The 23,768-nt window shown below is 36.3% G+C and overlaps 1 protein-coding gene across 4 annotated transcripts in view; it reads right to left on the reverse strand.

The window, feature by feature from the left end:
* Positions 1 to 1,909: 1,909 nt before the first annotated feature.
* The window catches only part of Su(tpl) (Suppressor of Triplolethal), a 49,880-nt gene continuing 28,021 nt past the window's right edge, over positions 1,910 to 23,768 (reverse strand). The window contains exons 3-15 of one of the 4 annotated variants that reach the window (XM_049846591.2): positions 21,548 to 21,646; positions 18,528 to 18,679; positions 17,615 to 18,001; positions 16,288 to 16,358; positions 16,057 to 16,213; positions 15,091 to 15,413; positions 13,804 to 13,920; positions 13,235 to 13,325; positions 12,973 to 12,990; positions 11,446 to 11,617; positions 9,888 to 10,025; positions 8,642 to 8,677; positions 1,910 to 8,099 (exon numbers count right to left, since the gene is read on the reverse strand). In XM_049846591.2, coding sequence (XP_049702548.1) covers positions 8,046 to 8,099; positions 8,642 to 8,677; positions 9,888 to 10,025; positions 11,446 to 11,617; positions 12,973 to 12,990; positions 13,235 to 13,325; positions 13,804 to 13,920; positions 15,091 to 15,413; positions 16,057 to 16,213; positions 16,288 to 16,358; positions 17,615 to 18,001; positions 18,528 to 18,679; positions 21,548 to 21,646 — 1,815 coding nt within the window. In that variant the 3' untranslated portion in view covers positions 1,910 to 8,045. The remainder of the gene's footprint in view (positions 8,100 to 8,641; positions 8,678 to 9,887; positions 10,026 to 11,445; positions 11,618 to 12,972; positions 12,991 to 13,234; positions 13,326 to 13,803; positions 13,921 to 15,090; positions 15,414 to 16,056; positions 16,214 to 16,287; positions 16,359 to 17,614; positions 18,002 to 18,527; positions 18,680 to 21,547; positions 21,647 to 23,768) is intronic. The other 3 variants (XM_049846592.2, XM_021331167.3, XM_021331168.3) reach the window with 3 other exon arrangements.

Here is a 23,768-nt window from a genome sequence, read left to right on the forward strand (position 1 = left end):
AATTTTCAATACACATGGTGAATTTTACACAAGACGTGATATTGACCAGCTCCATTTAATCCCCATCTGAATTATTATCTCGATTTCAAACGACTAAATTTTTTTATGTGATACCGTGTGTGTCAAAAAATCCAAAATAAGTGAAGAACTAATTCCACTAGAAGGGAATTAGGGCCAATTGGCCGCAGCAGAGTTATCATATTTTTTAAGTTGTCTCCATACACAGCTTTTAGCATTCCATGTGAAAAAAATACTATTACTAAATAAAAATATGAATGTCTTTAAAAAATAATGATTTTAAAAGTTTTGATTTTAGCCTTAAAAGTCGCTACCATACCACTCATCATCATCAGCCTATCGCAGTCCACTGCTGGACATAGGCCTCTCCCTCTCCATACCACTCAATCTATCGCTATCGCAACGATACGTTCCGTTCCAAGTGCATACAATTATTTATAACTTTTAACAACACGGCCAACGAAACGTTAAAACGTCAATTTTGACGTGATCGTAGCTGTCAAAATTATCAAAATAACAAAATCATAACTCAGGCAGGCACAGGCATCAGCATCATCAGCATGTGTTGCCATAACTAAAAATAAAATAGACAAACTTAAAAATAAAATATCTGGACTGGAACCCCCCCGGAACCGGAAAAGCGAAGAAGAGGTGCCGATACAACATCTGCTGGGCTAGACGAGTGTCTCGTGCTATTTATTTTTTCAAATTATTTACGTACTAGCTTTTGATTCGAAGAATTAATCAGAGCAATTAATCATGTATATAGAGTTAATTTTAAATTTTCTATTTACCTTTAATCAGAAAATCAAATGTGTCTCCCGTAACAACACGAAGACAACGGTCATGTAGATTAATGTAGAAGGCTTTTCTACGCCTTTCTGTCTTGAGCAGCTACTGCTTTGTGGAAAGCCAACTTACTTCTCAATTTAGCACCCCACATTAGTATTGAACCTGGCATAACTGCATTTTCCACGTTATTAAAGTGGATGATGAAAGTGCCCTTTGGGTCATATTCTATGTATTCTAGGTTTAATGACACCTGAACTCATTTTCTTTTTCAGGTAGTTGTCTTTTTGAGAACTATAAGGGGCCTCGGCTAGTTTTGCCGTAGGCCCCGCGCATGCTTAATACTCCAATGATAATAATCAATTCTAAATATTTTGTATTATAAGAGATAAAGATTTCCTTTATGATTTAATTTGCATGTTTTTTCTAAGCATCTCAAACACTAATATTCAACGAAATTGAATTAATTTACTAATTATGTCTTTATATAGTGATGTTGTACGTGGATGCTCCATTTTACTTGGAAGATAATATAAATAAAAATATAAATTAATTTTATTTCAATGAGGGTTTTTGAAATTTTTTCTGCCACCGGGTGGCGCCACGTATGCGTCTGGTCCAAACAGCTGTCAAATAGTATGGAATTGTAGGTGCCGAACTTATTGTTTATTGAAATTCTGTTATATTGGAAGTGTTATTGATTTTATTATGGACTACGGTCAGAATAAGGTTTCCGAACTAAAAATTGAGCTAAGAGAGAAGGTGCAAAAGTCACTGGTACTAAGGAAAAGCTTGTTGAAAAATTTGTTAACACAATATGATTTAGTTTTTTTTATTTACTCAACCGCAATAGTAAAACAATAATGCAGTGCTTTAATTATAAAATAAAAAAAACACTAAAATCGTTCACTATTCATACTAAAGATAAGCACTTTGACAGTTATTGGACCTGACGACTCGATGCTGCCACCTCGTGGATTGCCATTTTAGAAAACCCTCATTGACTTAGAACTTGAAAAAATAATTATGGAAGAAACTGTATGAAAATTAAAACTTGCTTGGGAGACAATCTATTACTAGCCTAAAAATGAAACATCAGATATCATTGCATATTATTCTTTTTATATTTTTTTTTTCATCAGTTTAAATGGAAAATACAATTTCATTTATTTATAATGTTGTCATTTATTTATTGTAAACAAATATATTATAAAAGATTTACATATTACTATCAAAACAAAATATTCACAAAATGGCAGACTAACTAAACAATTACTTAGCTGTTTCATCAAGCATGCTAACAATTGCATCGTTTTGAGCTAAATAAGAAGGAGAAAGTTTGGCACTGATCCCATTATTCAAATTAAAGTGAAGATGGCATAAATGCACATTGCAGCAACACTATCTGTCGTATAACATAAGTTAGTCTGTTTGTCCAGATTTTGAATAGGTACCTTTTATAACGATACTCTTCACAACCTCTCTTCAGCTCATGTATTGCATGATCTAATACTGACTACCTATCAAACTTCCATATAAGCACTGCGAACGGCTAGCGTCCGCGCACTGCCAAAGTTTTCAAAACTATTTAGGGCAACGCCAAAGAGAGCCTATATCTGACTATTGTTTCTGTGGTAACTTGACAGTTATAATAAACTAATCTGCTGCCTCATTAAATCGAAATTCAAATTGACTTAATTAAAAAAAAAAAACAACAAACTCTGGCTCCTTTCATAACAATACAAATTCCATTGAATGGATAAAGTAACTCAATTTAAAACATTCAAACAAATCCGCAATCAATTCAAATTAAAAAAGTACCTCTTCACATTTCTGCATTACCCTGCCTTAACAAAATCATATTATACACTTAGACAGTTGACAAACAAAAAAAAGCAATGGAAGAGGACAATGAGCAAAAGAAATCACAAAATATATAGAAACATTCGACATTGTGTAAGGTTGCTTCAACAAGTGTGCTTGGATGTTCTTAGTGAACATGGGTTGCGAACTTACACAAAATATTTCGGTGTAGCAAAAAAGCTAGGTCTCTTCCACTGTTACATGAAATGCCGAAAAGAAAAGTATAATTCATAAATTGTACCTATACTTTGTTTATATTCTAATTTTTTTTTACATTTTAATAATTTAAAAACAACCAGTACTTGGTCGAGAAATTTATATCCATTTTTTTTGTGTATTTTATATTTTGATGAAATATTTATAAGCTAATTAACGTGAGCCGATGTCAGGATTCATAGCTAGTCGTCGTTCGCTCGAACCGGCTGGCAAGTCTGTATCTCTCGTCCGCCCGACTCGAGCTTTGTATAAACGTATCTATACACATTAACACTACCGCATCGTCTATACATCTTGACTCATATATAATGCACTGATATTTCGAGGGGCACAAGGAATATCGCAGCATTGTTTCATCGCGCAGTCAGCGCTGGGGCCGCCGCCGCGCGTAAGGTTCGCACCAACCATAACCATCATTCTATATTCATATAATAATTTCCCCGTCATATACATTTTATAGCAATTAATAAAAATAAAACACTAAGATTACATCCCTTAACATGTCTAAATGTCTAATTCGTACTCTATTTACATTTGACATAATACATAATATTCAAATTGTTCGGTGAATCGACAGTCTTGCGAGATGATGTCGAGCCCGGGCTCGCGGCGGCGGCCGACCTCTGATTACTGTACAGCAAATTTACAATAACATTTGATCAGAATACGCAAACTCAAAGATCTATATCTAAAAATTAAAGTAAGGTAAGGATCATCATGTATGTAACGCCCGCCTTAAGCCGCTATAATATCAGCTATGTTAAGTAATATAACATATTTAAGTTTGCACATGACAAAAATGCCACTTGATAACATACATAATATTACTGAATTAAATAAAATAGGCCACATTCATTGTTACGGTTGAAACATGGGGTTAACACAACCTGATTTGAAGTTTCATAGGTAGATGCGATCCAGACGTAAACGAAAGTAACGTAGTAGACAAATATTGTGGCGCATTTGTCATGCGACAAAAAATGATACATATTTGGGAATTAGTACTCCTAATATATCACTAACTAGGATTTAAGAAGAAGATGACCTCACTAGATACTAAATATCTTCTACTCTGTACAATGGACTATGATATTATATTGAGATATTTTTTTCCTTTGTATAAACATGACAAAATACAAATATTTCTGTCCAACTTTATAATAACTTAATCGGTAACAATCGAGCAACATTTGACATTTTATTACTCCCTTTGTGACAGTATAATTAGATATTATATTGTAATACGTTAGAAAGGGATATCTTATTTTAAATGGTCTGGGATTTGTAAATATTGGTCTAATCTACGTTATGCAGACGTCAATATGACACAACGCGTTCAGTAATACGGGATCTATTCAGTAGTGTCATATTGAATCCAAAACGGAATTACGACTGCGTATCTCCTATGCATTTTATTGCCTGTAAAAATATAGTATTCACATTCTTTTATCGCTATCCATGTACTAGGTGCGCCGATGAACAGTGCTAAATCAACGGTTTTGACAAATGGAATGCATTTTTCACAATATCCACTTCAATAATCAACAACCTCCCCGAAAAATATTAACAGAAGAAATCTACTAAGTATCAATAAACGAATGATTCAATTAATATAATGCATGTTATATTCAATAGTTATTACGAATTATTATAATAAAACAATCGACAGTGCTTAAACTAGTGGTAACAATAACATTTTAAACTGTTTGTTTCTATCGATTTCAATTGAGTTTTGTTTATTATTCAACTTGTAATAAATGACGTTTAGAGGCAAGCAAAATTTTAAAGATTAGGTGTTTACTAATGCAGGAATTGGCTTATGAATAATGAAAACAGTTGACGTCTGAAAGTGTCGCTATCGGCGAGAGGTCGTCTGTAACCTGTAAAGGTCACTGCGTCTACACGAGAGATAAGCAATTCCCGCACAAATATCTTGCCAATAACCTCCAACAGTCACGAACAGTGCTTTTGTTGAAAACTATTATTACAACAACAAACACTATGCTAAAATACGAAATAAACTCTTTTGTATAATACATTCTGTTGCTGATTTCTATTAACAATACGACACGTGATAAATGTTTAATTCGATAACTATACGATTTCATTGAATTGTAAATACTAATAAATACTATACATTGAAGGCCATTTTATTGTAATAACGTTTCGTAACAAATATACTGTTATGGTGACTGTCAACGACGAAAAATTATTATGAGTGATTTTTGATTAAAATAAATAACAGAAATAAATTAAAACCCAAAGCGAAATTTAATCATCTAATATCATGACCACAATATTGAGCATTATAATGAGTAAAAAGCGATAATAAACCACAAACTATTATCATGAGCAACACAAGGGCACTTACGTTTGAATTGACCAAATAACTTCACATCACTAATGAAAATCTACTGTTCCTGTTATATACATAAAACAATTGACGATGTAATGAAAAGAAATTCTAATGCCGATTTGACACTTTAATTGACAAAAAACTAACAGAAGTAACTTTATCCTTTAACAAGGTTTCGTAAACCTACGCAATGTTCGCGATATACTATATAATACGCATATAACAACAAAGAAGTATACATTAGGTGAAAATTAACTTTACAATGACATCAAATTTAAGGACGCTTATGCCGTATTAAGTTGACTTTAACAAATTGCATTTGGAATTTATGTAATGGACTTGCACAACTGACTTTGCTTTCAAAGATAAAAATCAGAATCACTTAACGCTAAATCATTTCAAATATGGACGTTAGTTTCAGGACATAATATGCAAGACGGCTTCCCACACATTGGACCAGGGACTGAACTCAGGTATTATATGTTCACTTGCATCATGGAACTTGCCTCAGATTGTGTAAGTACTCAAGGTTGGCCGATGTCTGTCGACTGGCCCGAATGTAATGTATACTAAAATTACTAAGAACTTTATTGTGATCTGGAGGGTATTTCCGAAAAGGACCAGATAAATTTCTTATTTCTAGTGGATGTCCAACACTGGCCGGTTGTTGCTATCTTTCGAGACGTTATGTTTGGCAATAGAAAATAAACGTTTATTCCGCGAATTTGGCAAACACTATAACCTCATTATGCAATTGGAACTCTGTCGTGTGATCCCCGAACCTGTTCTAAAACATTAGCCATCACTCTTGGAAGAGTTTACTTTGTGACATTCGATGAGTTAGTTTAAAGCCATACAATATTTACAAGATCTTTACGCGGCAATAACACGACACAGCCAAACTTTAATAAATATGATATATAATATTGAAAATAAACCTGAATTATTACACTAGTCATAACAAAATTTAACAAGAACGTGAATAAATTTCTTTTATAAGATACTACTATGTACAACATGCAAGCCGGGCAAGACAAATAAAATAAAATGAACGTCCAACATTAAAATATGGATGGATTGTTTAGAAGCGAAAGGGACGATATTGGGCTAATTAGTATAGATAAAAAGGGCAATATAATTGTTATTGAAGGCCAATAGTCGATCAAATTGACTTCTACGAATTGTCGCTCAGTACGGCGTCATTCTCTGCGACATAAAATTATTTACACTTTGACCTTGTTACAAGAGAAATAGTAAAATAATTCAGCATACAGTATAAGCAAAATTCATTTGGACAACAATAACATTAGACGGCAATAATTTTCGACTGGAATTAAATGTGGACGAACATATATCTAATTGGACTATTATATACTTGATAATTTAAATTTTAATATACATAATATGCTATTTACAATATAAAAATCAACCAGTTAAGTCTTCGATATGGGGAATAGATTCACGCCATTCGATTGACGACGGAGTAAGGTTGCAATTGTCAAAATAGAATCAATGACAATGGCAAATAAGGACAGTAGTTATAGGAGACCTTATTTGTTTCTCTTCTGTTTAAAACTAAGTAAAAATCTGATAAAATTTGCACTTCGTTACAAAAGCGAGAAACAATGTTAGGTCCGAAAAGAAGAATAATTATGATACATGTTGTATTACAAAGTATTGAATAAGATTTATTCAGTATGGGAACTCACATCAGTTACAGCGAATATCGCTCTGTTTAATCAGATGGTCAAGGTATCGCTCTGTTAAAATTAATGGAAGAACAATGAAACTTAATATACTATTATGTAACTTAATATTTTGTATTTATTAACTACAATGAGAATGACTAAAAACAGAACAATAATTACCTTAACCATGTGTGGTCACAACTAGTGTTTGTCTTGCCAAGTTGGCAGGCTACCGTATGCATCAGTGATGCACTAATACAAAACATATAACTCAAACTACAAGTTCATTAACAGGCGTTTATTCAATCAGAGAACGAAACGCTTACTTTCATTTTCGTCCCGCGTAGAGGTCATTTGTTAGACGTTTAGTATTCCAATGACAACAAATTGTTGATTGGCATGAATCATACATATTTATTGGAGTTTTTTCCTCGTTTGCAGAAACGTCAAACGAAAATAATTATTAAGATTCAACTAATTGAAGAAACGCTCTTAGGGTGTACACGAAGATAAATAACATTTTGAATCTCACTCTTCTCAGAGACTGGATTCCAAAATGCACATTCATGCTCACCCGATAAAAAAATAAAAAGTCAATTTTAATAAGATACTCAACAGTAGAAAACCTGCCACAAGACAAGAACTACATACAAATCATCGATATACGGCCTCAGAACATTTTTGAGAGACGATAATCGCATCCTTATCAATAAGGACTTATGATCGAAGGAACCAATGCAGTTGGAACAAGTCCTGAACACTATTTTAATTGATGATGTTTTCATATACTGCATATCAGAATAAGAAGGTACCATACATCGATCACAGATTATCGTCTCCAGCAAATATCATAAGGCAACATCGCTATTCAAAATCCTTGTGATAAAACGTTTAGCAGTCAGCGCTTTAACATGACCGTTAAGAGTACATAGAAGGCCTAACGTTATATATATAAAAAGCTTAACTCTGTCACTAAACGGGAGACACTGACTCGTATAAAAACTATAGATCTTATAATACAAATGTCTATGACCTGTTGAGATGTTTTGTGTAGGCGTGTTAGTTATACGTCGGTACTAAAGGCAGCGAGCGGCGGGCGGCGAGAAACTCGAGTGTCAGTACGCTTGCGTTGTGCTCGCGGTCGAAACACGATCTGGTTTTAAGTTTCGCTGTAAACAAAAAACAACACATTAATACAACAATCTTTATTCATTTATCATCAGGGTAAAATTTAGAAGACAAAACTATAAAGTTTCACCAAACATTTCAACTCTAACATTCGATAACAATCTACGATTCATTTCAGAATTTAAAAATAGTAAAACTCATGCATAAAGTTCGAAGGTAAAAAAAAACTATTTTACATAATATAATTTCACACGTCTTATCACTAATTCCGTATACTAAACGTCGCACGTTCGGACTGTGAGATATCGATAACAATAGATTGTGATAAGCTTGTTGCAATTTCAGGTGGCTTTAAAACTATGGACGCATTTTTTTAACATCATAATCTGGTCCAATGGTCAAAAACCAATAACCAAAAAAACTTAACAAATTCAATCGTTCATATTGTTATTGATATCCGATATCAGTCAATTGACGTTGAGACAGAGATATCGATTTATAAATAATATAATTTATCTACTGAACAACACATTTTCCTAAACATACAAACGTATCGATCTACGGTGACATTACAATCACTTACTGGTATGTTTCCGTAGTCCTTTAAATGCGTTACAGACTTGAAATAAATAAATTAAATTGAAGGGCCAATCTGGTGAGTTGTAAACTTTTTGGTCTAGTTTAGACAATACTGGCTGGTTGATGACAGTGACATTTGACATTTATCATCATTTCGACCAGGAAGAGTAAAAAAAAGTATTTAGGACCATATCATAAACAAAAATATATAAAGTCACAATTAAAAAATAATAATTTCAAAGTAAATAAGAAATAGCTGATTACAATATTATAAGTATTATAATCCGGTAATGCAACAACGGCTGAGTTCTTTTTATCTTTGCAATAACCTTTACCAAACCTTCACTGGAAGGTTGTATGATAAAAACCGAATCTATTGTTCTCTTTTTGAATTGTACGGATTAAACGTCGTAAACAACTTCATAAAAGTGTTTTTTTTTTTATTAAAACATTTTAGTCAACATCCAAATAAATCACCAAATTCATACAAACCATCTTTGGCGTTTATTCATATATTGAAGAAAAGCCCCGAAGATTTATCAAGGGATAATGAATACTAGAATGCAATGAACTAGGTATTGCAAAGGGGAATAACTGTTTATACTGATAACACAGATAAACATCAGCTGTCTAGCGCATTCACCCAATTTCTGTTATCAGCACAGAAACTATACTAGGTACTGGTGATTGACTTCAGGTCAATCAATCAGTCCTATTGTTTATTGACCTCAGTGGATAAGTTTTCAAGAACTAATAGGTAATGACCTAAAGACTATATAATATAAGCAATAGAACATGGAGAACAACAAGATTTTTTTTTGTTCCTGATGTGCAGATGCTCAAACTATTCGCGTAACTTTGCCAACACATACGCTGTTTATCATTAACCTCCCTATAAAAATGCTCATATTTTTCTGTGTATAATTACTCTAACGGCCTTAAATTCCGGCTGCATTTGCAAATGACGATACGAGATTTCCTTTCTCCTCCTCTTTCCTTCCTCCAGATTGACCAGGGGGGTATTGGGTTGCCCGAGTAACTGGGTTGGAGAGGTCAGATAGGCAGTTGCTTCTTGTAAAACACTGGTACTCCGCATCCGGTTAGACTGGAAGCCGACCCCAACATAGTTGGGAAAAGGCTAGGAAGATGATGATGAGTGAATTTGGGCCTAAGTCACAAGACATAGTTGTTTCTGTTTATCCTCAGTGAAGGATAGTTGGATAGAAAAAGGGATAGTTAAGGATACTCACCAGTTGATCATACTGATAAACCATACGCTTGATGTGAGTGAGCTTGCGGTGCAGGTAGTTGACGCGCCGCCGCTGCTGCTTGTACGCCGGGTCGTTGTTCACGCGCCGGTACTCGTCCACGATGCGCTGCTCTATACTCTACGATACAGAAAATATATATTAGAACTAGGTACATAAAGGTTATAATACAACCACACAGAATTAAAATAATCATCATCCTACCTTATTATAAAACGTGGCCTTAAAACAAGCAAACAAATAAAGTTTATGCTCTCTTAGCCTAGTAGTTACCCGGTGCTTTATAAAACCACGTTTTATAATAAGTTGCCATGAGTACAAAACTCTTATCATTCGTAGAACATAAGAATGACCCAGATTTTCGAACAGTATTAGTATTAGATATTTATGAACAGTAGCCTATGACTATAAATGCATATCTGATCATTTTGTAAATGCATATTTACTAACAAGCAGTGCACATACTATATTATCTCTAATCATCAATTAATTGTATAAAAGATAAAAAACTTCTAGATCTTTCTACATCCTTCTACTGTTTTCGAAACTTTCTGGTTTTAATTGCTACACTCCGCCTATTGTTTTCCACAACTCTTTTATCAGTAATGCCGTCACGTGATTGGTTAAAAGCTTACAATAATTGTAGAAAATATAGACGTCACGGAATTAAATTAATTTTGAGTCATTCATATCTGTATTCAAATTATCTAGTAAAAGATATGATAATGCCATTTTATCGCTACTTCATAGAAATATAGTAGATAATTGCTAAATTATCGTACTCTCAATAGATCACGTAATTTTGTAATACTTGTTTCAATATTTAATGAATTTCCGTAATCATGGCGAAAGATATTGAGCGTTTCTCGGAAATTTATAGTAGGTATATTAATTTTAATATAATGCTGCGGAGAATTTACCCATGCATAAAATAACTGTGATTGGGAATGCCCTGCAGGTAGCTTTGATTACGACCTTTGAGGAAAACGCAGGCAATATTGTGGTCGTTTCAGTAATTATTTCAAATACATAAACAGCTCAACGTGCGATAAGGCTGTGTATTGTATTTTTATCTTATTTCCAAAAATAATCCAATCTAATCACAAGCCCACCTATCGTGGCTTGTTTTCGTCAAAACATGAGATTCTAACTGAAGGGTTAAAACATTGAATTAGCCCTCAAACTTGCAACCGTAATAAAAAGAAATATTTTTCACTCTAATTTTACTAGACAGTCACAAGCCAGAAGCTCTGACAATCAGTATTCTCAAAAATGACGGATTGCTAGGGTAACTGGGTTGAGGAGGTCAGATAGGCTGTCACTCCGTGTAAAACACTGGTACATTGCTACTGCTGTTGTTATCAGTTGACAACTGACAGTTTTCTAGGGATAATACCGTTATTAATGTACTGACTGACAGCAACTGTCAACTCTACAACAACGGTCAACCCATTCTCAGCTGCATTCAGTTAGAATGTTAACATAGTTGACAGAAAGGGAAATGAATTATCAAATATGGCCATAAAAGTTAAATAACTACCTGATGATGCGGCGACAGCGGCTGGGCACGATTAAGTTCAGCTTCGAGCCTTGTAAACAGCGCCGCCACTTGCGCCACGCGGTTATACAGAGCCCGGTACTCGGTGTACAGCTCAGCAAACTCGTTCTTGTACGCCCGCCGAATGTTAGAACTAGTTATAGGCGGATATTGCCTGGAAATAATGGAGACGAACATGTATAATAATCCCTAGCCTAGGTTGAAGCCTATAGTGAACCTAAACTATCAGAAAGTATCTTTAATCACAATCATATCGATTGTAAGAATTTCTCTGTCCCACAAAAACTATTGCCAATTTTGATGAAAAATTACAGTATTGTACCATGTACATCAGTATACTTCACTTTCTTCGGAACGCGGCTAAGACCGCGACAAACATCTAGCATTTTATGTTACGTATTAACATTGATATGATATTCAAGCTACACTAACAAGTAGGGCTGCCATCCGTCCGGGTTTCCCCGGATTTGTCCTCGTTTGGAGGCCGTCCGGGGGCCGTCCGGGCGGGGTTTCAAGAAAATTCCGGGGAAAACCCGGACATTTTTCATAGGGCCATCTTAACCTATGGTGCCTGGGTATGCGAATAACCCGGGCGCCTAATAATGCAGAAGTCGAAGTGTCCCAAAACTCAAAAATTTTGCGCTCGCTTCGCTTGCGGCTTCTCCACTTTGCGGATTTTTTTATTATACAAGTTTAGGTGCTTTAGTGACCCAAAACTCAAAAATTTTCGCGCTCGCTGCGCTCGCGGCGACTTCACTTTGCAGTTGTTTGTATTTTTCAAAATTTTTTGTCTAACCTATCAAGAAGGCAACTCCTAGTTTCCATATGAGCTTTCTTAATTATGACCTTCGAAATACATTAAGTCACAATCTTTCAATACTAGGTATTACATGAGCTAGAGACGGCCCTGACTTTTCATTTAAGGAAGGACCTCATTGAATTTAAGTAATATGGTAATATTAAAAATTTGATCTTGTTTAGTTAAACAAAAAAATCGGACTCGTCCGGGGAAAAAATGCGATTTACGCCAAATGTCCGGGTTTTTTTAAATATTTGTCCGGGTTTGGCGAAATTCGAAATGGCAGCCCTACTAACAAGGAAACTACATTACTCGACAACGAAATAAAGTAGGTACGCTACGTATAAATTACAGGTGTACTAGCTCTCAGTGTCAATGTACTGCAATAAACTCTGACATTCACAGTGAGATCAAAATGTTAACTGCATCGCGATTTATTGAGAGGTACACCTGTACAGGTGTTAACAAAATGCTAATCTCAATGAAAACAGCCACAAGTATGCGCGACTGTACTTTTATTGGTACATCACACGTTTGCATTTCCCACGCAAATTTATTGTCGCCATCTTAGTTTAATTTTCATGCAGCGTTTATACCGACGCTAAAATTGCGATCTCGTTTAGAATCAATCTCGGAACTTATTAACATTCTCTTTACGCGTCGTTTCGTGTGAAAGATATCGAAGTTTAAATTTAGATCAAAATGTTTACCTTGAAATCCTTGATGATCTGAGGATAAAGAAAAACATAGAATGTAACAAATGCATACTATCTAATGCGAGTACTAAATACCAATTTAGGGAATATTTCATTAATTTTAATTGATAGATGGCGATGGGTTTGCAAACTAGTGTGATTTTAACGTTATACCTACGCCAAAAATATCTACTCTATCAATTACGATCAACAACGTTTAAGTGTGATTTTACTTAATAATTTACGTGATTTTACGTTAGTATATAATTAGTATTACCTTTCAATCTCTTCCAAATCAGTCATATTCTCATCATGGACAGGCGCTAATTCTGTATTTTCTAAGGGTTCATTATTTGTGATGTCTTTTTCTGTAAATAAGAAAAAACAACATTTTAAATCCTGAAAGTGACAACGTAATCATTATATTAAAATTTTCATTATATTTTGCATAGTTTTCGTAAAACTCGAGGTATTGAATCAGGTGTCAGTAACTCGACGACTGTCATTCGACACGGTTAAATGTTTGCATAAAATACTTGTATTTAAACTGGTCATATTTGTAAACTTGTTGCACATAATCTCTGTATTTATATGCGATACTTGTAACTGTTTATAAACACGACCATAACTTTAAATACTATTATTAGAGTAATAAGTTGAGCAAGTTTTAATAAAATCAAACCAATTTGTAAGTGAACGCATTGCATTAGCCTTCTTTTGTATGGTCTACGGATTTAGGCTATGATTAATTTTGCAACCGCGCGCTCGCGCTTAGAAACTTGGTCAATCTAACTGTGATTTCACTAATGACCATTTAAGTATTTGTATTTTATCTTTAACACATACCTGTGATATTAGTTTGCTCTACTGGGGGACTACTTCTAAAACCATTCGCCTTCACAGGACTGGGGCAGAGATCCTTTACAGTATTATAATTGAGGGTATAACCATTGTCCTTTTTAACTGAAAACATAGAAAACAACACATTATTAATGATAATTCCTTAATTACAAAAGTGAAAGGCACTATTTTTTTTACTAATCAGTGTTTCGTAGTCGTTCCCAATTCGAATTAATCGTTTTTTAATGAGTCATTGTCGTTTGGTAGGCAATAAATATTGTTGCTATCAAACTGTTGCATACTTACTAATAGGAAAGCGTGTTATTACAGCGAGCTCTATTTCCTTATTTTAATTTAGGTGTTTAGAACGTCATTTCCCTTTTTGGTAGGGGATTGAAGCATAACTCTAATTAGGCTTATTCATTTTACGTTACAAAATAATTACTGCGGCTATTAACGTGTGTAAACCAATGCAAATGTTTTCGCAAGTAAAACATTATTCAGTAATATGAAACTTGCTTAGTTCTTGTTATTTATGATTCATGTTTTGATTTCTACATTGATAACATCTTTTACCCAAATACGTGTTTTGACGAGTTACTCTTCAGTCACCTTATCTCGCCTTTCAAAGACCTTGATTTCAATGAACCTTTGTTGCATATAGCACGGGTGCATACTTCATTATGTGACGCGTAGAGCGTATTTAGATCATACCGGTTTCTTTTATTAGTATCTTATTAATGTTAATAGCTTGCAAACAAACATACTATCGAGAAATTCTACACAAGATTAGAATAAGATAACAGGACATTTGGCTTTCTTTTATTATAAGGGGGAAACCCAGTGGTAGCAGGGTCTTCCCCATTTCATATCGTGTCAATTAGGATAACGGTTTTGATCAAAGACTATACTAACGAGTATTTATAATGAGAAACCCTGCGATAAAACGCTACAGATATAACACATGACTGCAAGTTGTCCAGGAACGGAATAATTGGGAGCCAGGAGATTAATAATATAGGCCATTATGCTGTATTATTGAAGCCCGAATATTTATGGTTTACCAGTAGTTCGGTCATTGAACATGCTTGGCAATCGTTATGGGTAGTCAGTCAGAAGCCAGTAAATCAGACAAAAGTTTAACCAAGGAGTCTTGGATTGCCCGGGTAACTGGGTTGGGTAGGTCAGATAGGGCAGTCGCTCCTTGTAAAACACTGCTCAGCTGCATCTGGTTAGACTGGAAGCCGACCCCAACATATGTAGTTGGGCAAAGGCTCAGGAGAAGACACTCACCAGTGGTCCGCTCATCCTCGTTATCGGAGGCTTGTCGCTCGCCGGAGGAGGTGGTGGCGTACCCTGAGGAGGGCGGGGAGGCGCGGCGGTAGTGCGAGATGCGCTGCTTCTTGGCGGCCGGCGGCTCGTCCGCCAGCGCGGGTAGCACGGCCACGCTGGCCGCGGCGGCCGCGCCGGGGGCTGCACTGGCCGCATTAGCAGCGCTGGCCGCACTGACCCCGCTGGCGCTGCTGGGCCGCTTGCCGGCGCTCGGCGACGCTCGCGGGGATAATGAGTTCGCAGAGTCGCTGCTTAGCGGTGGTGTTAGGTTTTGAGGTTTCCGCCTGTGGGTGAATTGGGGCAAATATAAATTAGGCATACTATGTCAACTGTCCCAAAAAAGAGTCCAAAGTTGTAAGTCCAAAGTATTTTTTTCGCCCCGATTTGAAATTCGTGTAAACTTGTTTTCAAAGAAATCGTTGAAGATGACGAATTTTTTAAATAGATATGGTTTAAATGCACAAGATTGTGTAATCTACGTTTAATCAAGCTTGGCAATAACAACGTACGTTATAATTGCTTTGTATTCATTCGTACTCAAAACAACTAATACCTATATGTATTTTTACTAAATATATGACAACAATTAAGTATGGCTTATGTGCTTTTCAATCAAGTATGGCACTTGCTTCAATTGTACAAATATTTTGGTATATCCTGTCAAAACTTACCTGACACCAATTGTGTAGTCATTTTACCTTCCACCAAAACTAACTTTCAGTTAAACTAATGAGGTAGGCATGTAAGGCCAAGGGCAGGACGATATCGTGCTTCAACCCAATTTGTATAGTTTACAGAACGTCTAAAGAGTTTTGAGCGCTCATTTGTCAGGTTTCAGTGAGCCGGTATGTACAAACCATAACTAGGAACCAATGACTGGCCTTTTACGTAACCTAGTGGAATATTTGGTATTAAGTGGAAGCATACCTCTTGAGCATACGTTTCTCCTCCTCGGTATAAAAAGGCCAGTCCTCGTTGACGTCATTCCAAATGTTTCTACGTAAGTGGTAACAGTTATCCTTGAGCGTACTGATATGAGGCAAAATCTTGTTCATCAGACTGCGCTCCTTGTCTTTGAGACCCTCTGTAATAGTATTCCGAGCGTTAATCAAGTGGAGTTTGTGCTAATGCACGACAGTGCTGGGAATCTCGACTTACCACTATAAACCCTTGAGTACAATTCGGGCTTCTTGAAGGGTTTCAATGCTAATAACTGTATAAGTCTTTCTCTGAAAAAAGGAAAGAGTAATGTTAATCATACTGCATTAAAATAGAAATAAAAAATGTTTACGTAACTAAGAAAATCGATTATGTTATCTCATTGATAAATTCGCTTTTCAATGGATTATAAATAATCGGGTATTTCCTAATTGGTGTTTGGGTATATCCAAATCGGGTGTTTTCAGTGTTTTTGGCTGCAATATCGCTAAACTGTAGTAGGGAATTCTCCATTTCATGTTGTTTATTTCAAGTTGCTGTGTAAGAGTTCAAGGATATCGCAGAAGTCAAACAAGACAAACGTTCGAGAAAATCATGAAAAACTGATCTAATAAATCTTTTTTAGAGATATTGTGTAAGTCACCTCGTTAACTATTTCCATAGTACAATAGCAATAATTGTTATTTGTCCTTGAGTCTGAGTCATTCTGCAATTATATTGAATACAGTTCTGGTCAGCTACAAGGAAATAATATGGATGCAAACGTCAATATTATGTCCATCATTTGTTTGAGCACAAAAAACGTTTCAGTGAGCATTTTACAGCACCAATATGACTAAATCGTCATAATTGGTCAACACAAAACGTTCGTTCGGAACGCAATTAAGTGCATAACGAAACTCGTATAGTTAGGTTTTTAACTGATGGACAATTAAAATAACATGATTATCAAACATGGACGTAATCGCGTTTTATAGACAACTATTAACTTTCTAGTTATTGGTATTTGTTAGTGTAAAACAATATTTGGGTATATAAAATTATTTTTGTAACATAATATGTAACAAAACCGCTGTTCCTTTGTATATCAGCCGCAAATTATCACTTCGGTTTTATTATGATAACGATATGACAAAATTATCATAAGACTGGAGCGTTGTATTTTGCGTAAATAATTTGTGTTTTATTACTAGAAACTTCAAACCTCTAACAATATTTTAGGAATAATGTAGTACTGAAATATGCTAATGTTTCACATTATTTGTGAAAGGTTATGAAAATTCAAATGAATAAGCTTCAGCATGATGTCATGATCGGCAATACCCACTCAAATTCCAGGTAATGTTTCATACGTAATATTACGTAAGCAACTAACATACATGCATTTGCATGGCTTCTATTCAAACTGCAACGGCATGTGCAAGAGAGAGATACCATAAGTCTCACGTAGATGCTCATACAACCTTTTTTATAATACTCTTATTTTCTTGGTTTTTCTCAATGATGACTAAATACTGTGCAATTTTCCTTGAACATGCAAACTTACTTCAGGGACCGCTTAGTGAGATCCGGATTAGGGGGTGGCCGCTGCGGCTGGTGCGGATTGGGCGGGTGTTGGTGCTGTTGATGCTGGGGGAGCGGCGGCGCGGCCGGCGGCGGCTGCGGGCGAGGGACGGGTGGAACGGCCCGTTCTGGCCTTTCCACTCGATCAGGCCGTTCGGGCCTTTCCACTCGCTCCGGCCTCTCGGGCCGTTCCGCTCGCTCAGGTCGCTCAGGCCGTTCGGGCCTCTCGGGCCGTTCGGGCCTGTCGGGCCGGTCGGGCCTCTCAGCCCGCTCGGATAACTGGGTCGCCCCCACACCCGAGTAAGGATGCGCAGAGCGCAATTTGACGCGACGTCCAATGTCCGTCTGGTTAGGTTTGATCACGCGGGTGCTGGAATAGGACCAATAAGGTGAATTGACAGAAGCGATTTTGATTGCAGTTTTTACAGACTTTACGTGAGGCTAGGGGAATACCGGCTTACTCTTACAAATCTAAAAAGTGTATCTACTCTTCCACAGAGATTAAAGAGTTTTGATCACAGAGTCTGCTTTATGGTGCAATCATGTCATAATCCTTTAATTAGTTAAATGATATCAAGTTATCATATTTCCTGTTTATGTTCTTTCTCATTATCAGTATTAATCTTTCCAAAATTAAAGAAGATTGTTTTCAGAGAAAATATACAGGAAAATTGAGGCTATAAAAATTTCGTTTCCGGGAATTTAGTCTGAATTAAAGGAAACTCAAGTAAAAAGCTACAAATGTCTTTTATGATGTGTAGATTACATTTGTAACTCAATGCATAGAAACCTACTGCATTCTAACACGAAGGTTCTAGATCTTTAATTACCAAAATGGCTAAGTTTTCTGAGACAATGTACTACACATGCAAGGGTGCATTTAGTGAAGTACTGACCATTTACTCTGCTCCGCGGCGACGGTTCTCGCCATACGGTCCTTTGTGGCTTCGTACGAGTCGTCGTTGGCCTGTACACGCATCCTGCGTGGTAGTGGCCCGCACGACTCCAACCTTCGAGCGCCGCCACTCCGGACGCACTCGAACGAACCCTGAAACGCAAAGGAAATTCTTTAAAACAACAGTCAAAGAAAATGTCATACAAAAGTTCTGAAACTGTACAAAGAAACAAAAGAAAAATAATCTTCTAAAGACTGCAGGCACAAATTACTGCTGACGAAGTTCATCTTCAAAAAATATTACGCCACGGACAAGGCTGTTCAATTAAAAAGATTTGTTGGCCGCGGAAATTGAGTTTCTTCCTAATCTCATTAAAAAACAAAGCAGCTTTGTTTAAAAAGAAACCTCGCAAGTGTAATTTACCAGGAATTTATATTAGCGTACGGTCTTTTATTTTCATGTCGATTCCTTACATTTATGTTATTTTGTATTGCTGGAATTTGAGCGTTCATCCAAAAAATAAAGTGAAATTGCTTTACTATAAAAGCTTTTCCCGTAGCATTAAATTGAAGGCAACTCGTAGGAGGGTGAAATTACTACACCCACACGAAAAATGCTTATAGAGGCGATGAATCGTTTCGTTATTTGTGATATTTTACGCAAACACCTCAAGGGTTCTTATCAGGTATCCCGTTACATTTTGGTTTAATGTTCTCGGAACTAGCTGCTTTTACGTTATACCATTGAAATATCTCTTTTCCGTGATAACATTGCAAAGTATTTTATTATTAAAAATTAAAATGAAGCTACTTCATGATGCAATGTGTGCGTTCTGTGACTGAATTCGCGCTTTCTAACGGCTATTGGGTAACGTTCTTAGTACGGCCCGCACCACCGCATTCCGAGTCCACATGAAATTTACATTTTTTGCGAATCTACTACAATAACTATACAATTCTCTACTTGTGCGGAAGCTTAGGTTTACTTTGTAAAAGATGCAACGTCATCATAGTGCAGCGTGCCAGCGTTTTTGACTGACGAGTCATCTCGACTAATATAGTTCGTAGTCTAAAATGATTACTGAAATATCTATATTTAAAATTTTGCTCTCAGTTATAAATAAAACATTGCAGTATACCTAAAAATATGTTATTGGTAAACTAAAACAACATTAATTTAAAAGCAAAAATACTTGACAAAAATATTCAGGGCATAGTAAAGGCGCCACACGTAAGTTTACTCTTACGAATTTGTCGGTCACGCAATTTAATATTGGTTCCAACTGTTACGCGACCCACAAACCCGCAAACACGTCACAGCATGGGAGAAGCATGGAGAATAATAATCACCCGCCATCTTGAACAGCTGATTAATACTAAACACATATCTGACTAAATTACATGCCTCAGTTTTGATCTGCGTAAGCAACCATTGAATGTACGTAAGCCGTCAAGTTGCTTATCTCGGCTAGGTCGTAAAAATTGACCGAGATGTGTGAAAGACGAAAGTGTGATCGTATACAACACACACATAGTGGTCATATCATACTCAGTTGCCAAGGGCTTTGTGTTGTTAACCTAACATACAATTTATGTATGTCAAGACTCAGATAAAACAGCACTATAGTTAATAACGATTTATTTATCATTGTGTAGAAGTCCTAATGGGAAAGGATATTATGTCTTTAATTATGTGCGACCAATGAGAAATTTAAAAAAGGGACAAAACAAAAGTTATAATAGAATTGAAGTAGGTATTGTAATAGATATTAATAATTTGAATAAGATATCAAATGGCACTTATAATTCATAACAAACAACAGCAAAAACCAAGTTCTTAAGAAAACACTAAGAGAAACGGGATGGTCAACCACTTAGCATAAAAAAAACAGAAGAATAATATTAGTTCAAGCACCATATAACAAGTGCTTATTAACGATGCTTCTAGCAAATTCTCAAGATTACCATAAAAGAGGCCTTATAAAAATGTCCACTGCAATTTACAATCTGGTTTCCAATAATAAATTATTGTCGTCTGATGTTTGACCTTGATATTTGTTAAGATGATTGAAGTACCTAACAAACGTTGTATAGTACATTTTATAATTATGTCTAAAACGTTTACATAATAAACAAAGAAAAAACAGTGAAGTATTGACTTCTGAGGAGTTAATTTATGCAAAATTTCAAGTTTTCAAGAATTCTGGTAGTTTTGTCATCAATATAGCACATTTTAAACTAGAACATTTGCAAAATAATTGTACCTTTGCAAAGATAAAAATTGAATTATAAATGGAGAACGGAAGATAAAGCCCGCATATTGAAAACCAGTTATCAAGGTGATTTGATCTGGGATGTACTGAAATAGGCTACGACGGCTGATTAGGAACAAGATCCTTTTAATATAACCAATTGGTGAACATTTGATACTACAAGATGAAATTTCCTAGGATTATAATATTCCAAGATAATTATTTTCAATCATCCGTAAAAAACAAGAGATTCGTTTAGAACGTTGACGAGTAGCAGTGAGAAAATAGTTTTGATTTACACGACTTAGAAAAACCCGTCGATACATTATAACACAGTCCTGCATATCAAAGAACGAACGTTCTTGGGGGAATAATGTCATAGTTATCAAGCTTGGCACGCAGCTTTAGATCGTAGATTTTATCAGTTTAGAAGTGGATGTTGCTGCCAATTCACCTGATAGAAATCTCAAATGAACTGTTACCGATCAAATGTAAGCAAAGACCTGAGTGAAGTCTATTGTTTAATTATTTTCGGTAAGGATAGGTTCTGTAAGGGGTTCTCCAAGGAATATTGGGTTGCCCGGGTAACTGGGTTGAGGAGGTCAGGCAGGGCAGTCGCTTCTTGTAAAGCACTGGTACTCAGCTACATCCGGTTAGACTGGAAGCCGACCCCAACATAGTTGGGAAAAAGGCTCGGAGGACGATGATGATGATAGGTTCTGTAAGAGAAAATAAGGACCCAAAGAATGTTATTTAAAGTGGTAGTTACCTGTGGACCCTCCATCTCTGCATTACTATTAATGCTGAAGTGAAATGTAGCCTCGCCTGATTGGCCATTGCCACTGGCTGGCGCCGGAATGGAGATTTTCTGGAAAGGAAAAATGACATATTAAAAATAGAAGATGAATAAAACAGAAATAAAACGTTCAGAGTGCAACAAAATTGTCGAAAATCATTTCCAGTCTAAAATTGATAATAAAAGTTTTTGTTTGTAAGAGTTTCCCTCATGGCATATATAGCAATTAGTTCCACAAACGAGGTCCTTGGATTTGCTACACATCATGTAATTATTCCGACCAAGATCAGGTCTCATAATACCTGTATAATCAAGTCTTTTTTTTTCAGATGCCCTTGAGCACTATCTCAGGAACGCTGTAGTAATAAATATTTATTTAATGTTATCGTTTTATAGAACAAAAATAGGATTTGCGCGGAACGTGTGAATAATAGTTGAAAGTCGTAACACGACGACTGACGTAAGCAATTAATAAATAAAAGTATTTTGGGGAGACTGTGCACCAAGAGTGTTGTTTTAGTAGAAGTAAATAGTTTGTAACTCTATGCAGCACGTGAATAATTCGAAAAGAATCTGTATTATCGCGTGTCTTGAGATGTTAGGAGTTTCAACGTGGGAAATCTGGCACGAGATCGCTGTGTGAATCACACAAATAAAACGCCAAATTACTATGGGGGCTGTTTGACGAAATCAAGCATCGTGCATAATGAGAGACCAGAGTTTTATTGTATTACGTACACTTATCCACCTGCTATGCGATTGCGCGTTGTTGATAAAAGAGCAAAGTAATCCCATGAGAAATCTACGACGTTTCTTGTTACATTTCCAAATAAGGTTGACCTGGGCCAGTAGGCTCAACGCAATTGCAACCGCGTGCGACATGTACACATGTGTGTCCATAGATGTACACAACTCAACAAGTGAGTAATGACTTTCATCGTCTGGTATGGCAACGTCGCAACCGCACAGCCGATGAGCGTATCGTCCCGTTTCACCATCAACTTTATGTTTGTAAATAAATAAAATCTTGCAAATCAATATTTTGTTCATGATATTTTCAACAATATTAATATTTGTATAAGTACACGCATATCTATAAAACAACATTCAACTTTCGGAATCTTTTAATTGAGGTCGGTTCGAGCTCTTCATGGTTCGCTACGCAGTGCCAGAAAAAACAAATGAACTCGATTTATTTTGTCCAGATTTACCACTTCCCTTTCACAGACACTAAAGAAATGAGTTTCTTTTTAGAGTGCCTGATGAAACATGACTACAAGATGACCCTTTTCGACGTAGAGGTGGAGTGTTTGCCAGCGGTGTGTTCTATTATAAAATAGTGTACAACAGTAAGACTAGTGTCCAGCCGTGCCTCATTTGGTGACGCGCACACCTACATGCGTGGCCGCGAGCCGCTGTAAGGTCGCGGCTGGCGTTGTGTGCCAGCACCACAATGCCAGGCAATTAACCTATTAAAGAGTTCTCCGCGAAGCGGACACCAATGGAGCAATAACCCTGCAAATCCCGCAGCTAACGTGTTAACTGATAGCCTGATTACTCATTACAATACATGATAAACATTCATAAAACTGTGCATCATTTGCAGAATATTTCTATCCAGTTATAGTTTTCTCGCAATATCGCAATATGATGAATCTTAGCAAGTATTCTATAAAAACAAAGTCAATAATGCACAAAGCGGCGTCGTCCATCACGCGATTCAAGTCTGATAAACACAAGGTAAAGGCATAGAGCATAATATGGAATTATGGAGCTAATGAGGAAAAAACCCGCTACGAGCGGTGCGGGCAGCAGACACTGCGGGGGAGTGCGGGGCGCGGCTTTCTCTGCGGTACAGCCGACCGATATAAAGAGCGCCTCGCGATGGAACACTTCGGCATTCGGTTAACAGCCGTCTCGCCCGCATCGCCCGTTCCTTCCATGGCTCCCTGTATTGTTTTGGCTTGCTGCTTTTATTGACCGATTTTTGTGATTGTCACTAATACAATAACATACACAATTAGGTAGATATTTATAGGTAAATAGTCTAACCATCTGCAAATAGTATCATGTCAAGGTCGTTAGTTTCATTGTGTCTTTTGACGAAGGTCGGCCAGTGCGCCTCGTTTGGACCGGAAAATAGGTGTTCACGAGGAAATCCGTCATCCGTTTTTCAAGGCATTATTGAAATGCC

Source organism: Helicoverpa armigera, chromosome 17, assembly GCF_030705265.1.
Source record: "Helicoverpa armigera isolate CAAS_96S chromosome 17, ASM3070526v1, whole genome shotgun sequence".
Taxonomy (NCBI): Eukaryota; Metazoa; Arthropoda; class Insecta; order Lepidoptera; family Noctuidae; genus Helicoverpa; species Helicoverpa armigera.